The sequence below is a fragment of the Myxocyprinus asiaticus genome, chromosome 13 (genome assembly GCF_019703515.2).
Source record: "Myxocyprinus asiaticus isolate MX2 ecotype Aquarium Trade chromosome 13, UBuf_Myxa_2, whole genome shotgun sequence".
Taxonomy (NCBI): domain Eukaryota; kingdom Metazoa; phylum Chordata; class Actinopteri; order Cypriniformes; family Catostomidae; genus Myxocyprinus; species Myxocyprinus asiaticus.
Genome location: NC_059356.1, coordinates 30,647,557 through 30,672,532, shown reverse-complemented (window position 1 = coordinate 30,672,532; position 24,976 = coordinate 30,647,557). Strand labels below are relative to the sequence as shown.

The 24,976-nt window shown below is 38.4% G+C and overlaps 1 protein-coding gene across 1 annotated transcript in view; it reads left to right on the top strand.

Annotated features, from left to right (window-relative positions):
- The first annotated feature begins 220 nt into the window (after window positions 1–220).
- LOC127450965 (myosin-binding protein C, fast-type-like) overlaps window positions 221–24,976 on the top strand; it is a 45,686-nt gene continuing 20,930 nt past the window's right edge. Inside the window, exons 1-5 of the mRNA XM_051715457.1 lie at window positions 221–242; window positions 16,104–16,139; window positions 16,275–16,289; window positions 22,015–22,029; window positions 24,547–24,630. Coding sequence (XP_051571417.1) covers window positions 221–242; window positions 16,104–16,139; window positions 16,275–16,289; window positions 22,015–22,029; window positions 24,547–24,630 — 172 coding nt within the window. The remainder of the gene's footprint in view (window positions 243–16,103; window positions 16,140–16,274; window positions 16,290–22,014; window positions 22,030–24,546; window positions 24,631–24,976) is intronic.

Genomic DNA, 24,976 nt, shown 5'->3' with positions numbered 1-24,976 from the left:
TGTCTATTTTTCGTCTGCTCTTCCTTTCCAAGTTGTATTCCCTTAACATCTCAAGTGACACTCGTTCTGTGACTCTCCCTCCTTCTATCTTTCTTAAGGATGGGGATGACATGCTTGCCAAGGGAGGAGGGAATAAAAAGGGACGAAGAAGGAAAAGGGGACAGACGAATAAAGTGTGGGAGAAAGAGAAGTTAGGGTGTCCGACATATGACAAAACACCATGCCTGAACAGAAGAACACAGGTAAGCCTCCTAAGTTCATTTTCAGCATCGACTAAACATTTAATACTGTTTGTCCTCTTTGTCAGTTAATATAGTGCATCACATTCATATAAAAGTTGCTCTAACTGCCGGTATGCTTGAGAGTTTGGCTCAGACTCATGATTCAGCTGATGATTTGTTATGTTCATTAATAATTTCATTTGTGCATCTGTATTACATCAATAGTATGATACAGGTCACATAGTTGGTTCACACTTTTTGTTTTATGTACTAAGGCTGAGAAATATTGTTTAATATGATCAATATGTAAATCAAGGGTCTGACTGTAAAACTCTTATGGTAAGGCTACCTCAGCTCTGACATATGGTGAAAGATTCATTTTATAGGTTGGGTTGGCAGCCACAGGAGTGAGAGGTCAGTTTTCTGTTTAGTTTTGGCAGCTAACACTGGATATAAATGAGGCTATGCGACCAAACTGAGGAGATAATCTATACCTTGATACACATTAGTCTGAATTATATATCTTGGTTATGAATACTTTAATCATCAATAGTAATGATCAACCAGTGGCAAATACTGTGCTTTTCTCTTCTCATAACAAGTCAACTCAATTTTAAATATTCTGTTCTGAGGTAGAAAATGAATCTGTTGATCACTTGTTGAATTGATCCCAGGACAGCACAATTTATAAGTAATAAAGTGCAACAGTCTGGTTCCAGTTTTCTAAAGAGGAATAGAATATTAATCAGAATCAGAATCAGAATCAGAATGAGCTTTATTGCCAAGTATGCTTACACATACAAGGAATTTGTCTTGGTGACAGCAGCTTCCAGTACACAACAATACAAAAACAGCAACAAGACTTTTAAAAAATAATTAAAATTGAATAAAAAATAGATACATTTTGAAAAGAAAAATGTATGTATAGAATACACAATAGACAATATCTATCTATCTATCTATATATCTATCTATCTATCTATCTATATATATATATATATATATATATATATATATATATATACACATACATACATACATACATACACACATACATATACATATACACATATATACACACTCTCTGCAAGGCTGACCAATTTATAATGATAACTTATTAACCTTTAAAGACAGACCTACTGTACTTCATGAACTCTCTATGGAAAAAAATCAATAGGAAATGGAAGCCAAAGCGATAGTTCTATCAGGAAGACTCGTAGTAAACATATGTCATTCATTCAATGTAGGTATCTCATTCAATCATAATCCAGCCTATGCTTTATAAGCTCCGCACAGCTGTCTTTTTATGCCGCCATGGTTTTCACCCTCCACCACCCCATCATCACAAGTTTAGGTCCCGTCCTGCTGTAAGGGGTAAGCTCCTCTCCCGTGCTGTCATCGTCTTCTGGCAGGATCTGACTGTTCCAGTGAGAATCTGGGTGCTGAACCATAGAACGGGGCTTGTGCCAAAGGAAACTATTCTCCCACTTTATCTGCAATAATCATTATATTCTCAGTCTTACTGAAAGAAAAATACTTCTGGAATCAAGACGGCTGAAAAAGTCTATTACATTTCAACTGTGGTACTGAATTTGGGGTCCTTCAGAAATTAGTGTAGATATTTGGCATTGGATTAGTTCTGAACATGTGGCTTCAGTTGCTACCATTAGGCTGCTTGCACCGATACAGAAGTAAAAGCTTTTGCTACCACACCTTCTTGTGGATCTTTTTAGATGAGTGAATTGTACGCCTGAACTCAGAGTGGAGCCATTAGGATTATGTAAAAAATATCAGAAGTTAATGTCATGTGCATCCGAGGGATTATGTTGCGTATCTGCCTGAGGTTCTTAAATATGACCTTTTTGATTTCTTGAAGACAAACTAGAGATTGTGCAATGCTTCATAATGCTACTGGATATTTTCTTAGTGGTTCTCACAATTTACACTTGGATCAAACTCAAGTCAGCCTTGCAGAGAGTGTAACAGTGTAACAGCAGGACACTAAGCACAACTTATCCTGGAAACCGTTCAAAATGCATGTACTACATAGGGAAGTAATATACACTGATTGTGGCACTAAGCTGCTTAATGGTGGAAGCTTTTAAGGAAACGGATAAGGATATTGGTAATTACTGTAAATGTAACTGGAACGTCCATGTATGGGAATTATCCTCACATGGGTCATTCTCAGGAAATGAAGGTTACTGCTGAATTTTCAAGAAATCATATTTATTATCCTCAGGCTCAAAGTATCAGGGCCATAACAGCCATAAACATTGGGGGACATTGAGAAACACTGGGAGACCACTATTCAGATTAGTCACAAACAAATATTGTTTTTCAATGACAGATTTTTAAACATTTAACCCAATCCTAGATGCCTTGTAATAGTTCAAAGGTAATGAATAGAAACATTCTAATTGGTTTATATTCCTATCATTTGCACTACACACTAAGCAGCATTAAACCTATACAATAATATGATTTAGTTTGTTATATCAGTAGTAGTAGCAATAGTTATGTTAATCATGTCAGTAGTAAGTCATGGAGACAAACTTAACACACAGATTTCCAGAGAATGACCCACTCAAATACATAAGGTCAGACCACTCTCTTTGGTATGTCTTGTGCCACCATCCCATCTTGAGATCCACCCTTACATCATTATCTCTGCTATGATTCAGGTTTTCCTTCTAACTCAGCTCTATGACTCTCGGCTCATGTCTCAAAGTGTAAGGCCCTGCCTGAGATCATGACATCACCAGTTCCAAATAACTGCCACCTCTGTTGGGCCATAACCTGTTGTCTCACAACTGCAACTCCTTTCTCTTCTCTTCTCTTATCTCTCTATCTTTCTTTCGTTCACTCCACCTTCACCCGTAGAAGACCACACATTACACTCTTCTTTTAGTTCATTGCTTCTTAAAGATCACATTTACCACCCTCCATTCAAATCTCCCATCCCACCACCACTGGCCCCCTGGCACGCACACAACCCTTTTTTCAGTAAGTGGGACCTGTCAAGATAATGTCTGGCTGGATCTCCTGAAGCTGTAGAGACTGGCAAGGAGCACGATTCCTTAATAAACAGGTTCCAGAATAGCCCCATGGCCTTGAGCTGCCTGGAGGATGTGCACTTTTACAAATGGGCATGTTGACAGTGGAAAAGTGTTCAGAGATGGGTGTATCACTGCATATTGCTCTATGATAATGGATACTCTGTAATGATAGTACAGTAATTGGGACGCAAGGCTGTGTGCTGTCAACTTGTGCATTTGCATTGATATTGAATGGGAGCTGGAAAAAATCTCTATGTAATATGACAGCACAGAGATGATTTTATGATGGCCTGACTATCACAGGTTGGGACAACCTGATTGCATGACAAGTCATAACAATAGTACAAGATGGCAAAATCATAAAACATTTAATGAATTGGCTCGTATGACTTTTACTTCCATAGAGAAAAATAAACAATACAACAAAGGTTATTATTATGATTTAAAAAAGAAATCCTAAACCTTAACTTTACCATAAAGGCTAACCCCTTACCCAAACCCTAAACCTAACTATAATTTTAATAGGAAAATAAGTTTTGTCTACCACGGAAGAAAGAAAACATCAGGACGAGAGCAGCATGTGACAGGTTATTGACATACGTCAGTCATTTGTATTGCATAAATATGGAATGAGTAACAAACATTGTTCACTGATGTTTTACTCTATATCTTAAAATGAAGTGTGGGATAGTAGGCAAGCTAACATTTTATGCCTGTTTTGTATCGCTAACATTTGATGCCTGTTTTGTATCAGTTTGTTGATTGGAATAAAAGTTGTAGCCTACCTTTTCGAACCAGCCAAGTTGTATGATATCTTACAAATTTACCTTCGTTTCCATATGTCCTAAAATTGTTTTTCAATGGCATGAGTGATTTTGGATCAATTACCTCATTGTGCTGCTATGCATCTTCAGAGGCTGTAGAGCTGGTGTCCCACTAGCTGGATACTCTAAAATTGCAGCCCCAGTGACTCAACTCCCTGCTGAATTAATAGCCCAGCCAACACTCTGTCAACATCCAACTTGTTTGAAATGGTCATTCAGTTGCTGGGGTGGGCTCTTGTGGCCTTGGCAGTGACTAATGAGCTTCTCGCACTGAAGAAATGACAAGCCATTGCCCTGCTTAGGTCAGACCAAACCTTTTCCTCAGCTAACGCAAAGCCACATGGTGATTACTGTTTGTAACCAAGCATTTTACTGGTGTTCTCCTAGATTTAAATGATCAATAAAATAGGAAAGCAAAGGCAGAACAGTCTGTGTTTACTGAATGAAAATCTTTTTTTGTAAACAGGTGTATTTTACACTTTTTAAAGTGTCATGCCTGTCTTTTATTTTTCTTTGTGGTTGGAACTTTTCATTGATGTCTATTGTTTTTATACTGAGCTAACTATTTTCTATCCGCCAACCCTATAGATTACAGAAATTTTTTAGATTTCCATTAAGATTTTATTTACTATGTTTATTATGCATTTTTACTTGCTAGTTCCTCCAATGTAAGTAATTTCAGGTTTTACTACTCTTTTGGGACAATGTAGGGAAAACCTACCCTACACTTACATGCATGCATTTGCAGGGAGGGATCAGTGTCTTAGCATTCAGTCTCATTTCCAGCTGGGTTAGTGTTGCATGATCTCATATTATCAACATCACAGTGCTCTCTTGGCAAGCATTTCCATTGTGATGGATCACACACAGATGAGCACTCACATTTGGAGTATTCTGTGGTATGTCCTCCAACTTAAACGTAATGAGATATGCACTGCATGACTTAATCATATTCATAACTGCTGTTGAATATTCCATACACCTGCAGTGCTTCTGTTCCTAGAGATCTAAAATCATGAAATATTCAAATGAACCCAATGACCTGATGATTAACTGGTTCATGAGTTTTTGATTAGAGGTGGATGTAAAGTTTGCAGGAAGGTAGATCTGCATGAGCAGGAGTGTGCAGCACTGCTTTAAATGGGATCAGTTTATTTTATTATTATTATTTTATTTTATTGTTTTTATAATTAAAATCAAGTTTCAAGATTTTTTTGTATGATATATGATTTTGTTTAATGATAAGACCCAAACTATAAAAACCACTGTGTTAATTTGTATCAATTTAAAATAATTAAATAATTAATTAATAATAATCAATTAAACAATAAATAATAATAATTATAATAACACTAATTAATAAATTATTAAAAAATAATTATTATATTTATTTTATAAAATTCTTTTTATAATTATTATTAAGTAATTATTTAAAACCATGAATTAATAAATAATAATCAATTAAATAATTACCTTACCATCATGGCACAAAATCTCCTGCTTCCTTCAGCGTAAATCTTATCCATTTATAAGTTATGCTGATAGAGAGAGATCACTGCCGGAAGTGTAAGTTTTATTCACAAATACAAGGGAGGCATTACGGAGATACACTCTGCTACCACTGATAGCACGTTGCACGAGCAACCACAGAAACTTGGGTTCTTGGGATCTTGGTGAGAGCGATTTGGAGGTTGCATTTTTGTTGACTTTATCACATCATTTACAACAAAAAATTGTGTTTGTTTTTGCCACCATTCCATGCACATTTCACCTGGAAACTGAATCTGACATGTGCCTATTGGTTCAACAATACTTCCAGCTTCGACCACAGGGGGCAATTACAGCAACATTCATAGCAACCATTTTTTTTTCTTCTCTGGTCCACGTAATGACGTCATGATCAGATATTGTAAACATTTACCCTGGCAAATGCAAATCCCTCTTTCTGCATAGTCACCAACTACTCGCTCTCTCTAATCTTCATCTTTCCAGCTCATCTTTCCTTTTATATGTAGGAGAGAGTTATTTACAGTCTAAATCCATAACTCAAATCATCACCACTGTCATAGAGAGTGGGAGACTGATAGATATTGCAACATCTCACTTAAGTGTTTCCTCTCACTGCCAAAAGAATCACTCTCACCATCCTCATAAAACAGGGAAACTTCATCATCTGCGACCGACCCTCCCCGCACTTGTATACACTCCAAATGTTTCTAATGCCAATGATACTCTATCACACACCCGCTTGTAAAAACAGATGCCTTCGATTTGGATCTCTAAACTGAATGAAGCTTGAAAGGGAAAAAATATATTTTCTGTTGTGATACCCTGAGGAACACTATAAATATCACCAGTCTGCTCCCATTCGAATTTTCTTTTTATTCTGAAAATTTTGATATTTTTTTATTTAATTCATTTATTTCATTTATTAGACATCAGAGTCAAGACCAGACCCTCCAAAACCCAGACCAATACTAGACCTCAAAGATCCAGACAAAGAGCTAACCCCAATACTGAGACCCAGACCAAGAGCTGTCACTCCAAGAACCAGGCTGTCCACTAGGGGCGGCATTTGCATATGGCAGTTGTTATATCATATTATGCAGACAAAACCGGAGAAATATACGCCTTATTAGGATGCTCATTATTTATAATTATTCATAAAACAGGTTTAAATCTGAACATGACATCAGCAGAAAGGGTGCATCATTAGCAACAAGCTGATGAGCTCTGTTTTCATCGTAAAGGCGACTCCTCTGATTCTATCCAGCTTCAGGATTGTTGGTAGTGTAGTTCTTTACCTGGTTTTTGGAAATTAAATCTGTTTAATAGAGCCGGGCTGCAGAAATTGCATTCGTACTGTTGTTGTCTGTATGCCTGTGTCTGTGCATCATTATACTTTGGTGATAGCTTTTTGCACATTTTTTTTATTTTTAATGTTCTTTTATGGTTTCATTACTCTGATATGTCAATGTGGTACGGCAAGGGGAAAATAAGCCATACCCTAGGTTTATGTGAACTGCCACCACTGCTGTCCATTTCAAACATTTCAAAATGTTGAATTTATTGCAGCATTTGTGTCAGACACAGACACTTTTTAAATGGTTAAGTAGCTTTTTAGATCCATAACATTCTTGCAAACCTCTGTAATGGTAAAGATATCTGCTGATGAGATAATTATCACTTTTAGAATGTTGGAAATTGACTACCGTCTTGACTGTGACCCTAATCTAGACCAGTCCAGATCGGGTTCCAGATCTAGACCAATAATCCAGATCGGGATCCAGATCTAGACCAATATTTTTTGGGACCCAGCCCAATACAATGAGTAACAAGACCCAGACCAAGGCCATGTTATGTGGTCTTGAAAGGTCTTAAGACCACAAGATCACGACTCCAAAACAGTTTGACATTTTAAATATTATCCACTTGATTTGCATCTTTTATTATTATTTGTTTAAAAATATTGCCATCACTCCCAGATTGTTCACAGAATATAAGGCTCATTTTCAATTGTATTGGCAGCAAATCAAATCAAATCAAATCACTTTTATTGTCACACAGCCATATACACAAGTGCAATGGTGTGTGAAATTCTTGGGTGCAGTTCCGATCAACATAGCAGTCGTGTCAGTGATGAGACATATACCAATTTACAATAACATCAGATTAACACGACACAATTTAAAATCTAATATACACATAATTACACACAACACAATATACAAATAATAACATACACTGTACAGTATACAATACACACAATATAGATACACATTATTCAGTAAAAAAAGTATATATAGTATATATAGAATGTACAGTAGGTTGTATCGTACTGTATTGACATTCAGGCTGTCGGTTGATAGTAAGTTGTTAAGAGAGAATATAATATAATAATAATATAATTTATGACAGTCCGGTGTGAGAGTAAGAGTAATAAAGTGCAGTGCTGATGTATTTTGATCGTGGGAGATCAAGAGTTCAAAAGTCTGATTGCTTGGGGGAAGAAGCTATCATGGAGTCGGCTGGTGCGGGTCCTGATGCTGCGATACCGCCTACCTGATGGTAGCAGTGAGAACAGCCCATGGCTCGGGTGGCTGGAGTCTCTGATGATCCTCCGAGCTTTTTTCACACACCGCCTTGTATATATATCCTGGAGGGAGGGAAGCTCACCTCCGATGATGTGTCTGGCAGTTCGCACCACCCTTTGCAGTGCTTTGCGGTTGTGGGCTGTGCTATTGCCGTACCAGGCGGAGATGCAGCCAGTCAGGATGCTCTCTACAGTGCAGGTGTAGAACCGTGTGAGGATGTGGCGGTTCATTCCAAACTTCCTCAGCTGTCTCAGGAAGAAGAGGTGCTGATGAGCCTTCTTCACAAAGACTTCAGTGTGGATGGACCATGTGAGTTCCTCAGTGATGTGGACACCCAGGAACTTGAAGCTGCTGACTCTCTCCACTGGTGCTCCATTGATGATGATGGGACTGTGTTCTCTGTCTTTTCTTCTGAAGTCCACCACAAGCTCCTTTGTCTTACTGACGTTGAGGGAGAGGTTGTGCTCCTGACACCAGTGTGTCAGAGTGTGCACCTCCTCTCTGTACGCTGTTTCATCATTGTCAGTGATCAGACCTACCACCATCGTGTCATCAGCAAACTTAATGATGGCATTGGAACTATGTGTTGCCACACAGTCATGTGTGTACAAGGAATACAAGAGTGGGCTGAGAACACAGCCCTGTGGGGCTCCAGTGTTGAGGGTAAGAGATGAGGAGATGTTGCTGCCTATTCTAACCACCTAGCGTCTGCTTGACAGGAAGTCCAGGATCCAGCTGCACAACGAGCTGTTTAAGCCCAGAGCCCGGAGTTTCTCATCTAGCTTGGAGGGCACTATGGTGTTGAATGCTGAGCTGTAGTCTACAAACAACATTCTCACATAAGTGTTCTTTTTTTCCAGGTGGGAGAGAGCAGTGTGTATTGTAGAGGCAATGGCATCATCAGTGGAGCGGTTGTTGCGGTAAGCAAACTGCAATGGGTCTAGAGAGAGTGGCAGCACAGAGCAGATGTAATCTCTGATTAGTCTCTCAAAGCATTTGCTGATGATGGGGGTCAGAGCAACAGGATGCCAGTCATTTAAGCAAGTGATTTTTGATTGCTTTGGAACAGGCACAATGGTGGATGTTTTAAAGCATGTGGGGACTACAGACAAAGAGAGGGAAAGGTTGAAAATGTCCGTAAAAACACCAGCCAGCTGGTTCGCGCATGTTCTGATGACACAGCCCGGAATGCCGTCTGGGCCCGCGGCTTTGCGGATATTCACCCGTCAGAAGGATCGGGTTACAACCACTACAGACACGGAGAGTGAATTAACCTCTGTAGCTTCGGCCGCGAGAGCTCTCTCCGCGAGGGCGGTGTTATTACCCTCAAAACGAGCATAAAAAGTATTTAGCTCATCCGGGAGAGAGGCAGCGGTGTTCACAGCAGAGTTTTTATTCCCTTTAAAGTCCGTGATGATGTTAATTCCCTGCCACATGCTTCTAGAGTTGGTGGTGTTAAACTGTCCTTCAATCTTGTTCCTGTACTGGCGTTTTGCTGTTCTGATAGTTTTTCTGAGGGCATAACTGGCTTGTTTATGCTCCTCCGCGTTCCCGGAATTAAAAGCAGAGGTCCGCACATTAAGTGCCGCGCGAACATCGCTATTTATCCATGGCTCCTGGTTCGGATAGATCTGTGTTGTTCTGGTCGGAACAACGTCCTCTACGCACTTTCTGATGAAACACATTACGCTATCAGGGTAAAGCTCGATGTTGTCATCAGAGGCGGACCGGAACAGAACCGGACTGCCCAGACAAAGGGCTCCGCTTGCGTGTTTGTAAACAGCGGGTCGGCATTGAGGAATTTGAAGTCCAGTTTACGGTGTGAAATTGCTGAACCAATGTCCAAAAGTATTTGTCTGTCGTAGACAATAAGGCAGACAACATCCAAGACAAAAAACATAAGAATTGTAAACAAAACAAACAAAACACTACCATGTTGTGTTGGAGCTCGCAACGCAGCAGCCATACTCGGCACCATCTTGAGTCCACAAGATGATCATTTAAAGCAGGCTCCATTTTCGAGAGGCAGAGTTTTTTGTGTTAGTCTCTTTCCAAGCACCTGAGCCTGATTCTTAACACTCTGACAGTCCTTTCATATTCTGTTTGTATAACACTGTATGTGACAAGTCGAAGTGCATTTGGAGCACATATATGGTGGTATGTGAAGGGCATTTGTCGACATTAACACAGAGTGGTGTGGGCAGACATGTTAACTCAAGCCCACACAAAGTGAGGGCTTTAGGACCCCTGCTTTCAGTTATCACATCTAGAGATGTGTCTGAAAGCCTTGACAATGTCGGCAACGTTTGTCTTTCCCCATTGACCTGTTGTTCCTTAAATTGTAGAACTCAAGTGTTTCTAAGGCAACACAAGCTGTTCTCTCCTTTCCTCTTTAGACAGTTTATCAAAACTCGAATTGAACTGTCTTCGATGGTGTCTTTATTTTGATTTGCTGGTAAGCTTATGGCTCAAAGAGGGCTTTTTCCTGTTGCGATACAGTCAGCTGCAGAAGCAGCATTTTAAGAAGAGATACTGAGAGTAGTGAAGTAAATTTCACAAGAGATTAACTTAGTGAACATTCCACTGAGGTTACCTGGCAGAACAGAGAGAGGAACCAAGAGTGAGAGTGATTTGTCTGCAAAGTGAAGGGAGAGTACTAAATCTGTAAGCTAATGTGACTAAAAGGAGCAAATTCTTACTAGCAACCCATAAGATATACTGGTATATGACTCTGATCTCAATTTCAGGGCTTTGGTTGTTTTTCATGGCTTAAAAATAGCAGTATGACCCACAGGTCTGGGGAATGGCATCTCTATGGATACATAGTTATAGATACTATGGATTAGCTATTTCAGACCTTCCATGTTTGGATCCGACAGACACGAATGGGAAGAAAAAACTGGCATATCCTCCTGCCTATATATAGAATTGTACATGAAGATGGAGAGATATGTAATCATAGAGGATGTGTTTATGGAAATGGATTCACATTATTGAAGGAGAGTGGCATTGGAGAGGAGAGGGTTTAAGACCACTCGTATACACTTTACTCACATTATGTTTGTAGTAGATACTCGTAGATATTTGAGTCTTCTCTGTGGCCTCACTGGCCTTATGATCTCCATCTGGCTCTGTGGCATATTTTCTGTTTTCGTCTCTCACTTTTTCTCCATTTCTGTCTCTTTCAACCTCTCTCTCAAAGACAAAAATAAATAAATAAATAAAAATGGGAAAAGTACAAGAAATAAACATTGTGAAATTTGTCAAGTCCACATCTTTGTGCATTAGTGCTAAAAGGGCTACACTGGTCTTCTTTTTTACTGCTTTCTCACCACATATAGACTTCCAGAAGACGTGTGTGTGTGTGTAAGAGAGTGAGTGTGTAGAGATAGTATGTCTGCCTATTAAGTTTATTAAGTGTGTAGCAGTGACAGAGACCAAGACTTGCATGATGGAGAGTGCTGACGACTGGTAACCAGAGAAGTCCCGGGGTGGAGTGGCACAGTAGGAGAACAGGAGCTCAAGAATTTTGGTATCAAGAAATACTTAGAAAAATGTGTATGCCTCATTATATCATCAGTCCTAATTAGGGACATATTTCAGAGGGTAATTATCTCAAGTGTGAGGGTGTTTCTTCAGCTTAGCAGACTTCTATGTCCCAGTGGTTGATTTTTATTTGATTTAAACTTTTTTTCTCTTCGTTAAATGAAGGTCTCATTAAAAATGAATTGAAAACTTTTTACCAGGCCTTTATCATTAATTGTTGGTACTTTTCAAATGCCTTTATCTATAGATTTTACTGTTTTAGCCTTGTCCCAGACCTAGACTTTCAATATTAAACTATGAAAATTCATGATTAAAATACAAATTCTTACATTTAAAACTATTATAAACTGAACAAAGCATTTCAATATTTATCAAACAAAAATGATTTCTATACATTTTTCAAAAATTACCACTGTCCCACAGTTGTGGCGTCATTTCCACCACACAAAACAACTTTGCTCCTAATTCTTTTTTTTTTTTTTTTAATGTTAGTGCACTTGTATATCAAGTCAACAAAAGTGAAGAGCATGCTTGAGATAAAATACAACATAAGTGAAGTTTGAAGAAAACAAAGAAAATTCAGTGAGCAGAGTATTTTTATTAGGTGTCATTTCCAATCAACTATAATTTTGCCAAATTGCGCAAAAGTGCACAAATATGATTTAATTGTGCTTATTTAGGATACATAATATGTTAAGTATGAAATTAGCCTAAGCAAGACAAAGGATTAGGCCATTTTATTTCATAAATGCTTAAAATATTATTTCATTCACTGTCATTTCCACCACGGAATTCTACTGAACACTATACAGAATTTGAGATTTGGTGGGGATTTTCATGACTTTCAGCAAAAAAATGACAAAATTGATACAAATCTCCTGTATTGCATGTACATACACTGTTGGACACTGCTAGCAAAAAATAAATACAATAAAAATAAAATAAAATTGAGAGTGTGGGAAAATTGTTTTAACAAGACCCATGATGAACTTGCTTTAAAGGACATTGTTTTTGCAGAAAGCAAATTGGCATAAATGTACTCTGTTGCAAAGATTAATATATCTAGCACGTGTTGTATTTTGGATGCTGGTCTTCAGCGTATGATGCTGGTGTCATCAAATTCATGCTGGTGTAAACTGGTCTTTTCTATAGTGTAGGAGGCCAAGGAAATAAAAGATGATTAATAGATGTTTACCTCGGTCGGTTCAACAGATAAGAGCATGAGAGTTAGAGTGGTTTCCATAGTGACAGCAAGACACATGTGCACCATTGCAGTGATGTTAGCATTAGGTTTAAGAGGAAAGTGCCATTTGTATTTATATGCTGACAGTGATTCTCCACCTCAGCAAATATTTTTAACTAAATTTTATAACTGCAAAATAAATCTTGGAGCCAGGTGAAGTTATCATAGGTATGTGAAATGTTGCCCAGAGCACTTGAGCATTTCACAGTAGATTTCAGAGTTGTTTCAGATCCTTGTTTGTGTGGACGTGACCTACAGCTGTCTGGTGACCCGGTGCTCTGTCCTTTTATGGGTGGACATCTCAGCCTGGTCCTTATATCCTAAGGCAGGGAAAACATTTATAACCCTGGATCCGCATCCCACTCCTCCTCCAAGACTAGGAGACACCAGAAGTGTTTGAGCGCCATTAACAGATTGCCCTGTGAAAGACAAACCTTATCAAAATAGAAGTGCTGAACTTTAGTATGCAAGAAGAGACCACAACCTGAAGGGTGATCACGCAATCTCACCCTTGGTGGCCAAGGCCAAGTGTGGTGTCTCATATCTTTAACACTAAATAGTGAAGCGCAAATCCCTTCCTCCAGGTCTACAGTCAATCTGAGGCCAAGTTTGTGTGTGAACATGAAGAGAGAGTCGGGGAAGGTGAGGGTGGAGTCGGAGACTGGCAAATTTTTAACCACAAATTCACCTTATCTTTTTTGTCATTTTGGGTTTTACTTGAAGTTCACAGACGTTACTCTCTGTAATTGTCTTATGTGTGCCCAATAACCTACATATCAGAACCTGTGATTCTGTGAACTGGATTCTTCACAGGCACTTTTTAACGTTCACTGCACGCTATTTTAACAGAACAACATTAATTAATAATCAGCTGATGTATTTCTTTCCCTCAAGAGAGGCTAACCTAGAAGACATTGGTAAAAGCTTAAAAAAAGACTTAAATGTCTTGGCCTTCAAATGCCATTTTGTTCCTTCTTAAAGCTATTCTTGAAATCTTTAAATGTTCAGCATTTGGTGTGAGAATAAATTGTTGTTTAAACTTGGTTATATTATTCTTCTGATTCTTTTCCGTGTCAAGTAGAATTTTTGTTGGACCGTGTGTTTGCTGGTAACCGCTCTTCATTTGCATGGGATGGACAGTTTATGTTCAGTCAAACTAATGTCCTTCATGATTTACATAGTGTATGAACATCTTAAGAAATCAGGTGAGATTAAGAGGCTACATGACCAGCAACTTCTGTCACTCAGTTTATTTGTACAGTGAAAAAAATATGCTTTCAATTTACATGATTTAATCATGTACATCAGTTCCACATGAACCAGTTAAGTTACTTCAACATATTTTTTCCTCTTGGTTTAGCTCATAATTTTATCATGGAATTTTAAAGGTGCACTCAGTAAGTTTTTGGTCATGTCATCTTGTACTTACTCTGACACCTAGGGAATTGGATGCGTCATTCAAACGCAATAGTCACTAGTTAACGCTGAAGTTTTTAATTTCTGCTCCACTAGTGCCACCAAATGGAATTGCAAAAATAAAAAAAATTCAAAACAACTTTCTGAATATGCCCCCATCTGTTATTGGTTTAACAAAGAGATAGTCCTGCCTTCAACTAACGCCACTGGTTGAGTAATGTTGTTGGGGCAGGTCTAAGCGGGTCGCTCAAAACAAACAGAGAAATTCATAACTCTACAGAAACAAAGAGCTAAGAGTTATTGAGAAAATTAACCTATGAATGGCTTAATAATAGTAGTTGTCTCTGCATATTAAGCTGGGATAGGAGAGAGTATTTTAACACAGAAAAAGTTGCATACCTCAGCTTTAAAGATGCTGTTGTAGAAAATCATTATTTTTACAGGCAGCCATGAATAATTTAATTCATGATGGAAAGTGTCCAATAACTGGGAGGTTACAGAGATTAAGCGAGTGGTATTCAGCTGGTCATGTAATCCTAACATGCAGCCCCCATGAAGGGACCCTCTCCATGTAGAATAAAACAGCTTTTATAAGTTTACCAAGATGACTGGAGTATTTCATCTCATGTGAGTGTTCATGATTATATACATATGTTTCAAAATTGTAATTAATTTCTTTAGGAGTGAAACTTTTTTTATTGAGGAATCAATTACTTAGTGCACCTTTAAAGGGCTAGTTCACCCAAAAAATGTAAATTCTCTAATCATTTCCTCACCCTCATGACATCTAAGATGTGTATGAATTTTTTTCTTCTGCAGAAGACAAACGAAGATTTTTAGAAGAATATTTCAGCTCTATAGGTCCATTCAAAGCAAGTAAATGGTGGCCAGGCCTCTTTAGCTCCAAAAGCAGATCAAGTCAGCATAAACATAATCCATCAAACTCCAGTGGTTAAATCAATGCCTTCTGGAGTGATTCATTTGGTTTTGGATGAGGACAAACCAAAATGTAACTCCTTTTTCACTGTACATCTTGACAGCAGTCTTCTTGGCGATCATGATTTCAAGCTCGATTACACTTCCTATAGCACCATCTAGTGCTCTTTGCCTACCTCAAGCACTAGGAAGTGTAATCAAGCTTGAAATGACGATCATGCTGAGAGACTGCAATGGCAAGATGTACAATGAAAAAGAGTTATATTTTGGTCTGTTCTCACCCAAAACAAACTGGATAGCTTCAGAAGACATGGATTAAACCACTAGAGTTTTATGGATTACCTTTATGTTGACTTTATCTCCTTTTTTGGAGCTTCAAAGTTCTGGCTTAGTTCACTTGCACTGAATGGACCTAAAAATCTTTGTTTGTGTTCTACAGAAGAAAGAAATTCATACACATGCTGAGAACTGCAATTCCCCTGCCCAAATCCCCTTGCCCATGTTGCGGAGCACACTTGATTGGTTCACATTCACCCTACATAATGTAGTGTTGTATTGTGCACATTGTAGAGAATTACATTAATCGAAAGCAAAGAAAACAAGTTTAGAAGAGAAACTAAATTTTGTTGTGTAGATCACAATTAATATGATTTATTAAATCAACCTGCGTTTGAAGTTCTTTGTTTTTTTTTTTTAGCTATTATGATCTCTTTTTATTACTGTGATTGAATTTTTATTTATTTACTTATTTATTTATTTTTCAGGTGCCAAGTCAGAGAAGGAGAATGCTGCTCCTGCTGGTGAGTACATGCATATAACTTTACATTTTTAACTTTAAACTCTTCAGCGTCTCTAAGATAACGCTAATCTTTCATATTTTACCCCCTTTTTTCAAAAGCAGTCAGACTCACTCTCTGTCTCTCTTTTTTTCACAGATAAGCCTGCAGAAGGTGGGTCACCTGGTCTGAATCTTCTCATGACCACCATTTATCTTCATTCTGTCTGTCAAGGCTACAAGGAATTGCATTGCATCTTCAGATTAGTTGTAGCTTCAGGGGGTGAAGACTTACGTAAGGAATGTATTTTGTTCATTTTAGTACATACTGTATATACACCAGGGTCAGAAATTAATGGGGGCTTGAAAAAAAAAAAAAAAAGCCCCCGAAATTCAAAAAAGATAAAATAAAATTTACTTTTAAGTATTTCCTAGTATTTTTATTCTGAGCCAAATACATATTATCACAAAATATAAGTTGATGCTGATTTAAACACATGGATCACAGCCTTATTTAATTAATTCTAAATATATTTTAATAAATTGATTAAAGTATTTTAAAGTATATATTTTTTTTTAAATGCCCTCATAAAGGAAAAAAGAAATGCCCCAAAAATCTGACAGAGGGGGCAAATATAGTCCTAAAAAAGTTAATACAAATAATAATAAAAAAAATTCATTTCTGACCCTGATATACATGAATAATGTGTATAATTCTATTAAATGTATGTATGACTATGGGCAATATGTGCATTGAATCTGATTGAGAACAATTATGCTAATGCAGCACAGTTTTTATATGAGTGCACACTCTGTTGGAGTGTGTGCATACATTACTGAAAAGAAAAAAAAATCTGTCTTGGCATAGTTTTGAGATCTATACATGGTGCAAGGGTGTGTCTGTTAGAGTACTTTTTTTCTTTTTTTTAAATGTTCCAGTGTGTATGAGAATGAATGGAGCTGATACCTGCATATCAAAACACTGTACTGTAAACTATATTTGACAGGCCTGTCTCATTACACTTTCTCTCCAGCCGCTGTCTGCAGGGACAGGACACAAGGACTTTGAGTCTGTATTCTGTTATGTTGGTGTTTTAACCTGTCTCTATGTGCTGCCTTAACCTCATTATGCTTTCATTGTTTGTTTTTATTTAGAGGCAAATGAGGGCCGTGATGGTAAGGCAAAGAAACATTCCTTTTGGCTTGCTGTGTGTGTGTGCCTTTTTTTTTTTTTTTTTACATTAATTTTATTTATTTATTTATTGCAATGAATTGACTCTGCAAAGGACATTTCACCATCTTTTAGAAGCCATATTGTGTTTTAAGATTCACCAAAGCAAAAATACTAAAAACAATGCTTAAGAAACATTTTTTCTCTATTCAAATCAGGTTTTGCCAAAGCATTCAGATAAAGAACCATGTTAAAAATATTCTAGCACATTATTAATATTATTTTAAGTGAAATAAGTTTTATTGGTAAATATATGGATATATACTTTGTTTAATAGAGGTGGTATACGTACTGTATCAATGCATGTGTGCTGGTATATACAAACAAAAAGGTGTTTTATTCAGACATGACTTAACTCCTGGCCACCATGCCAAAATATATGACAAACTTTGTTAGATTTTTAAGAAATCCAGTAGGCCTACTATTTTTTTTTTCCAGACTAAAGCCGGGTGCACAATGTATGATTTTTATGGTCCTTTACAATTGTTGCTTGTAAGACTGTACGATATGATCTCAGATCTGTGCAACATTATCAGACATTATCAAATCATCCCAACTGACAATGTTGACTGGGTCATCTGGCCATCAAAGGAGGTCACACTGCGTGACTACTATTTCTGACACTGCCAGAACTTTGTTGAAGGCTGAGATTCATTGCAAAGGTAATTAATTGGCTGTCGCTGAACATGCCATACGAAGCAATTAAACTTTGTCAACTAGAGAATTTCCCGAAATTTGTCTCAGACGGCAAAATCGAACAGTGCGAACTTGGCTTAATTTGGTTAGTCTTACTTTCATGATTCAATTTCAGTGACAGACATCATGTTTTGATTTCTTGAAAACAACTATGTTTTAATTTAACCTCTTCAAATGTTTGTAGATGTGTGGTGACCATTCCTTGGAGGCTAAGATTATACAGTATACTGATACTCTATAGTGGATTTCCCTTTGAAAGTTTCACAGTTGGAAATGTCGGGATCTGTTTTTGAGATCCAGTGCTGGAGTGTGAGAGTGTCAAGTTCAGGACATTTAGCAACGTGAGGTTAGGACACCCAGAGCTGAGCAAGGGCATGAATTATGTTCACAGTGCACATGTTTAGTATCTGACATTGGTGTAAAAATTCTGCAGAGCATCTGTCTAATCTGGGATAAGTGTATCTAGTGCATCTTTATAGAATAGGATGGTTAGGTCTAAACATTAGTGTCTTGAATCTTGGCCCCAGAAAAAGTTTGAAAATGTGCTGCTTGCAAAGCTTTTTTTAAAGTACAGGTATAAGCCAAACTAAGCATTGCACTGTGAATTTTCATCCATACGCAGCACATCAAATTAACTTGTATAAACATAAAACAGAGAGTGACTGTGCTGAAGGTTGTTTCTCTAGTTTTATGGAAATGCATGATATCATCTGGCCTTGATCCCACATGGATAGTTTATGTAGCTAGTGGCTAAATAAGCACTTTGAAAAATATGCACTTTTTGATTTTATGGTTTTATATAATGTAAATTTCATATTTTATGTAAAAATAATTATTTAGAAGTATTGTCTGATTATGAAGGTGATAAGGAAAATGTATTTTAAATAATCAGCCATCACAACCATCCACATAACTTCAGTTTAACCAGCATAATATGATGATAATGGTTTGCAGGAAAATGAGTACAATGTGTTAAAAATTGGTATGACTGCTTAAAGTAATTCTCTCATCATTTACTCACCCTCATGCCATCCCAGATGTGTATGACTTTCATTTTTTTTTTTTTTTTTTACAATTTTTTTTAGAAGATAATCTCAGCTCTGTAGGTCCACACAATGCAAATGAATGGTGACCAGAACTCAGAAGGTCCAAAAAGGACATAAAGGCAGCATAAAAGTAATCCTTCAGACTCCAGGTTAAATCCATACCTTCTGAAGCAATATGATAGGTGAGCGTGAGAAACAGATCAATATTTAAGTCCATTTTTACAATAAATCTCCACCTTTGACCACCCCCATCCTGCAGTGAGGATAGAGTTAGCATATGTGGCTTGCTGTGCCTGGTGGAGGGCTCGAGGCTCGAGACTTGACCTGAGCTCGAATGCCCCCCCGGACTGGATTAGTATTGATGGAATAGAAAGGAGGTGATGGGGAGGTGGTAGGATGCCGGAAACTCTCAATGCTACTTAGAGGTATGCAGCTATTTATATACTCTTACTCTGGCTGTGTGATTGACTGGATTAAATGAACTTGCTCCTCCCGAAATTTGTTAATAAATCACCATATATCCTCCTCCTCCTCCTCATCCTCCACCACATCCTACATATTCTCTGACTGCTGATGACTTTGCCACATTTTTTACTGACAAGGTAGTGAGCATCAGCAGCCAGTTTTCTACACATAACACCCACACCTACTCTCTTCCAACATCCCATCCTCTGTTTTCCTCTTTCTCTCCTCTCTCCAAGACTGAGGTCTCCAAAGTGCTTCTTTCTAACCATCCTACCACCTGTCCACTTGATCCTATCCCCTCCCATCTTATGCAAGCTGCCTCTCCATCGATCTTACCCACACTCACAAACATTATCAATGCATCTCTCACAACTGGAAACTTTTCCAATATATACAAGCAGGCTGGAGTAACCCCACTGCTTAAAAAACTAACACATAACCCCACAGTAGTCGACAACTACAGACCGGTCTCACTCCTACCCTTCCTGTCTAAAACTCTTGAAAGGGTCGTATTCAACCAGTTGTCTGCTTTTCTCTCACAGAACAACCTACTCGACAGACATCAGTCTGGCTTCAAAAAAGAACACAAAACAGAGACTGCCCTCTTGTCAGTAGCTGAAACCCTGCGACTGGTGAGAGCTAACTCCAAATCATCGATATCATCCTCCTTGACTTGTCTGCTGAATTCGACACAGTGAACCACAAGATCCTCCTGTCCACCCTCTCTTACCTGGGCATCACAGGAACTGCGCTTGGACGGTTTGAGTCAAATCTCACTGGCAGATCTTTCAAGGTCTCCTGGAGAGGAGAGGTGTCCAAGACACACCAGCTGACCACTGGGGTTCCTCAAGGATCAGTGCTTGGACCCCTCCTCTTCTCGATGTACACAACATCACTCGGACAAGTCATTGAGGCACATGACTTTTCCTACTACTGCAACGCAGATGATACGCAGCTCTACCTGTCGTTCCAGCCTGATGACCCTACTGTCTCAGCTAGTATCTCTGCCTGCCTCTCAGACATTTCGGCCTGGATGAAGGAACAACACTTTCAGCTCAATCTTGCCAAGACAGAACTTCTCGTGATCCTAGCCACCCCATCTATTGACCACAACCTCACTATTCATCTTGGTTCAACTACACTAACACCCACCAGGACAGCCTGGAACCTGGGAGTGGTGGTATATGACAAGCTTAATTTCACTGCACACATCTCATCAATCGCCTGATCTTGCAGATTCGCACTTTACAACATCAGGAAAATCAGACCTTTCCTGTCTGAATATGCTACACAGCTCCTGGTCCAAGCTCTGGTCATTTCAAGACTAGACTACTGCAATACTCGGTTGGCTGGCCTTCCAGCTAACACAATTAAGCCACTGCAGATGGTCCAGAATGCAGCAGTGCATCTGGTCTTCAATCAGCCAAAAAGGGCTCATGTCACTCCACTCTTTATTTCAATCCATTGGCTACCTGCAGCTGCCCGCATCAAATTCAAGGCTTTGACTCTGGCTTTCAGGAGAACCAATGGAACCGCACCCTCTTACTTCAATTCACTTCTTCAGGTCTATCCTCCAACTCACTCTATGTGGTCTATGAACGAGCGACACCTGGTGGTCCCATCACAAAGAGGCTCAAAGTCTATTTCACGATCGTTCACTTTCTCTGCTCCTCTGTGGTGGAATGAACTTCCAATCTCCACACGATCTGCTGTTACCTTCTCAACATTCAAGAACCAGCTGAAAACACATCTGTTCCGTGAGCACTTAACCAACCCACACTAATTGCACTTAATGTACAAAGAAATAAAAATAAAAATAAAATCCTTTTCTGCCTCTTTCTTCTGTGCTAGCATCTTTACTACTCCAGCCACTGAGAGAAATTGGCAGTCCTATACTGCAGATGTTGATAAACTTTGCATGACAAATTGCTTGCTATGTGTCTCACTTGTAAGTTGCTTTGGATAAAAGCATCTGCTAAATGACTAAATGTAAATGTAAATATCGCTTCTGAAGATATGGATTTAACAGCTGGAGTCTTATGGATTACTTTTATACTGCCTTTATGTCCTTTTTGGAGCTTCGAAGTTTGGTCACCACTTACTTGCATTGAATGGACCAACAGAACTGAGATATTCTTCTAAAAATCTTTATCTGTGTTCAGCAGAAGAAAGAAAGTCATACACATCTGGGGTGGCATGGGGGTGAGTAAATGAGAGAATTCTCATCTTTGTGTGAGCTATACCTTAAATTGAGAAATAACTTCATTAACAGCTATGCACTTTTTTCATTCTGAAAGACTGAAGGACTTGGAGAAAGGCAATTTCTCTGTGTGTGTATGTATGTATGCGTGTATGAAGGCCTTCTAATAGATCCACCTTAAAAGGGCCCTAAAGTCTTAGCCTATATTATTAAGTTCCTAATGGTTTCCCTCACTCTCTCCCTCTCTTTTTCTCTGATACAGAATTGTCTGAGGATGGTAAGACACACAAATCCTTTAGCATGTATTGTCAATGACATATACATGAAAAAAAAAAAAAAAAAAAACAACAACAACAAAAAAAAAACTTTTATATCTGTCATGCAAAAGGAAATGTTTTAAGTGTCTTTCACATCCCAGTGCAGACCTTAAGGAGCTGGAAAGGGTAAAAATTGAAAGTAAAAAGCCCCAACATGCTTAACGACCCCATGAAATGAAAATCAGAGTTTTGTGGTTTTAGTCCATGTCTGTTAGCTTTGAGGCCATTTATATGATAGTGCAAATTGAAAAAGTTTTAGCAGATATACGAATTTAGAATTTAACGTCTTTCTCTTCCGGGCAAGGGCGGTTCTAGGTTATTGGACATCAAGGGCATAGCCCAGAGACATCCATGTATGCATCATTATACATGGGATACACTTTAACATACTGTATGTTTAAAGTTACATCAGCAAAGAGTCCATTTTAAAATAAAGTAAATCTCTCAGTGTTGTTTGTTAAAAAATACAAAGCTTAATGCTATTATCATTTGTAATCAAACTAATTAATTGAACATATAGGTTATAGGTTAAAAACCTACAAATCCAGAGCCATGACAACAAGCTGTTATTCCTTGTCTAATTAGGAACCTGCTTACTGAACATCCACAAATTACATCATACTCATCAACAAAAATGCATGACCACAAAGTGAGAATACCAAACTGCAACAAAGTTAAAACGGGAAAGGAGGAGGCGGGAACCGGCTGAAGAGTCAAAATAATATTTAAATTTAAACAAAAAGACACGCACACAAATACACACACGGCAGCTGCGTGTGGCTCTCTCTCTCTCGAACTGCCACGTCCCACTGCACTTATCCCTCTCCTTGGCTGATTAGCCCGACTGGCTGCAGCAGTGCACGTTAAACCTTACCTGTGCTGTACTTTTGTTTGTAAATCTAACATCTTGAAATGTCAGAGTGACGTGGAGGCCCCGCCCTCCTCCTCGTCACACTGACATTTCAAGATGTTAGATTTACAAACAAAAATACAGCACAGGTAAGGTTTAACATGTGCACTGCTGCAGCCATTAATGACAGGAAAGTCAGTCCATTCCTCTTTCATATCATGTTGACAGTGAATCCCAACTTTCCAAACAACTGTATTTTTAGAAGCTATTTTTGTGAAAACAAATGTATAAATAAATAATGATTAAATAATGATAATAAGTAAAGATTCTCTAAAATAAGGACACACCCACACACATACACACATACACACACTTATTGAAGCCAATTATAATGAAACATGGAGACAAGTCTTGCACAAATACCATTATGCATCCAGATCAGATCAAGTGAAAGCCTTTTACAGGCTATGTGTATAATAACCACATGCGGATATCATGGAAACAGAAACAGAGCATTCATTTAATTGCGTTGCGTGTGTGTTTTAGGAAGACTGTGGCTGTGCAAGGGCTAGTCAGGAACTCTGCTAGATTTTCATCCTCACAAATAGAAATCAGAGAAACAAGTTTTTAAAAAAATGACACAAAAATGAAAATAATATAATAATGAAAACTATAGTTGTCATTTAACAGTTAAATGGCTGTTAAGCAACAAATAGTTAGCCTCATTTGACAATGCAATCAGTGATACAGTAGTTACACATACCTGAAGCAGCCGCATCTTGTGGTTGAAATGCTGATAACGGCCGAGGCTGCTTTACTTTAATTGTCCATTTCAATATTCTTATAAATTCCTCCTCACCAAGACAAGTGCACACTTACGAACCATCTGTCTAAAGCAATTGAAGTAATTACATCTAAAAATTCAAATCTCATTGGCTGGATTGTATGAAACTTCTTATCGACGACTGGCCAGTTTACATGTCAATCATTATTTCTTGTCTGACTGGGTGGTTCTTGTCAGGAGTGAATAAATGTAAAATGAGACACTGTTTGATGTGCAGTGAGCAGAATAGTGGTTCTAAAGGATTTGATTTTACTGCACGCATGAAAACTCAGTGATTAGTACAAGGATAGAAAAACATTCGGGTCTTTTCCTGAAACATCCGGTAAGCCCACCCCTATCGCCGCCCCTGCTTCCGGGAAGACTGACCAAAAATATTAATTACTAATTTTGCACTCACTCATGTTGTCCAGTAAAATGCACTCTAGAATGACAATGTCCCTCCCCTAATACCACCTACTTCTGACTAGCAATAGCAGATAGCAACTCATGTTCATAGCTGTGATGTAAACTAAAGGCTATTAGCTTTTAAAAAAAGAAAAAATAACAATATGTTCAATATGTCCCACCCTAACTTCCTGTTTCAGTAGGAAATACATCAACACAGGAAAGAAACCTGTGCTCATGGGGCCTTTAAACATCAGTATAAATGTACATTTTATGTATTATTGACCCTTTTCAACCACTTTTCAGTCCCTGTTGACTATACTCTGTCTATCACGTCCATTAATGTGGGCTTTCAGTAGTTCATATCAGTTAACACTGTTTCTCTGATTCCCCCGGTAGAACGTGTCCCAGGAGAAGAGCATCAGCTATCTGAGATAACTGGCCTGTTTGTTGAGAGGCCTCAGAGTGTCACTGTAATTAAAGGTGAGACTGTTCCCTTATGACTCAGTACACTTGACATTGTGTGCTAACACATATGGGGAGTTGTTCTTCCACACAACCTTGTCGAAACCTCTCTACAATAACGGCAGTATTCTGATATTGGCTATGGTGTTTGAGCCCCGCCCTTTTAGGCACGAAGCTGTCCGCTATAAAAGCAGATGCACAAACACCATTCCTCAGAATTTTCTTCCTTCAAGACAACGATTCATCTCTCGTCTAGAAGCCCTCTACTGCTTCGCTGTCGACTACACGAGACAGCGGGCGGAATCTTCACAGCAACGAAACGTCTCTCCACTCCACTGCAGTGCTCCGGTGAACATCACTCCAC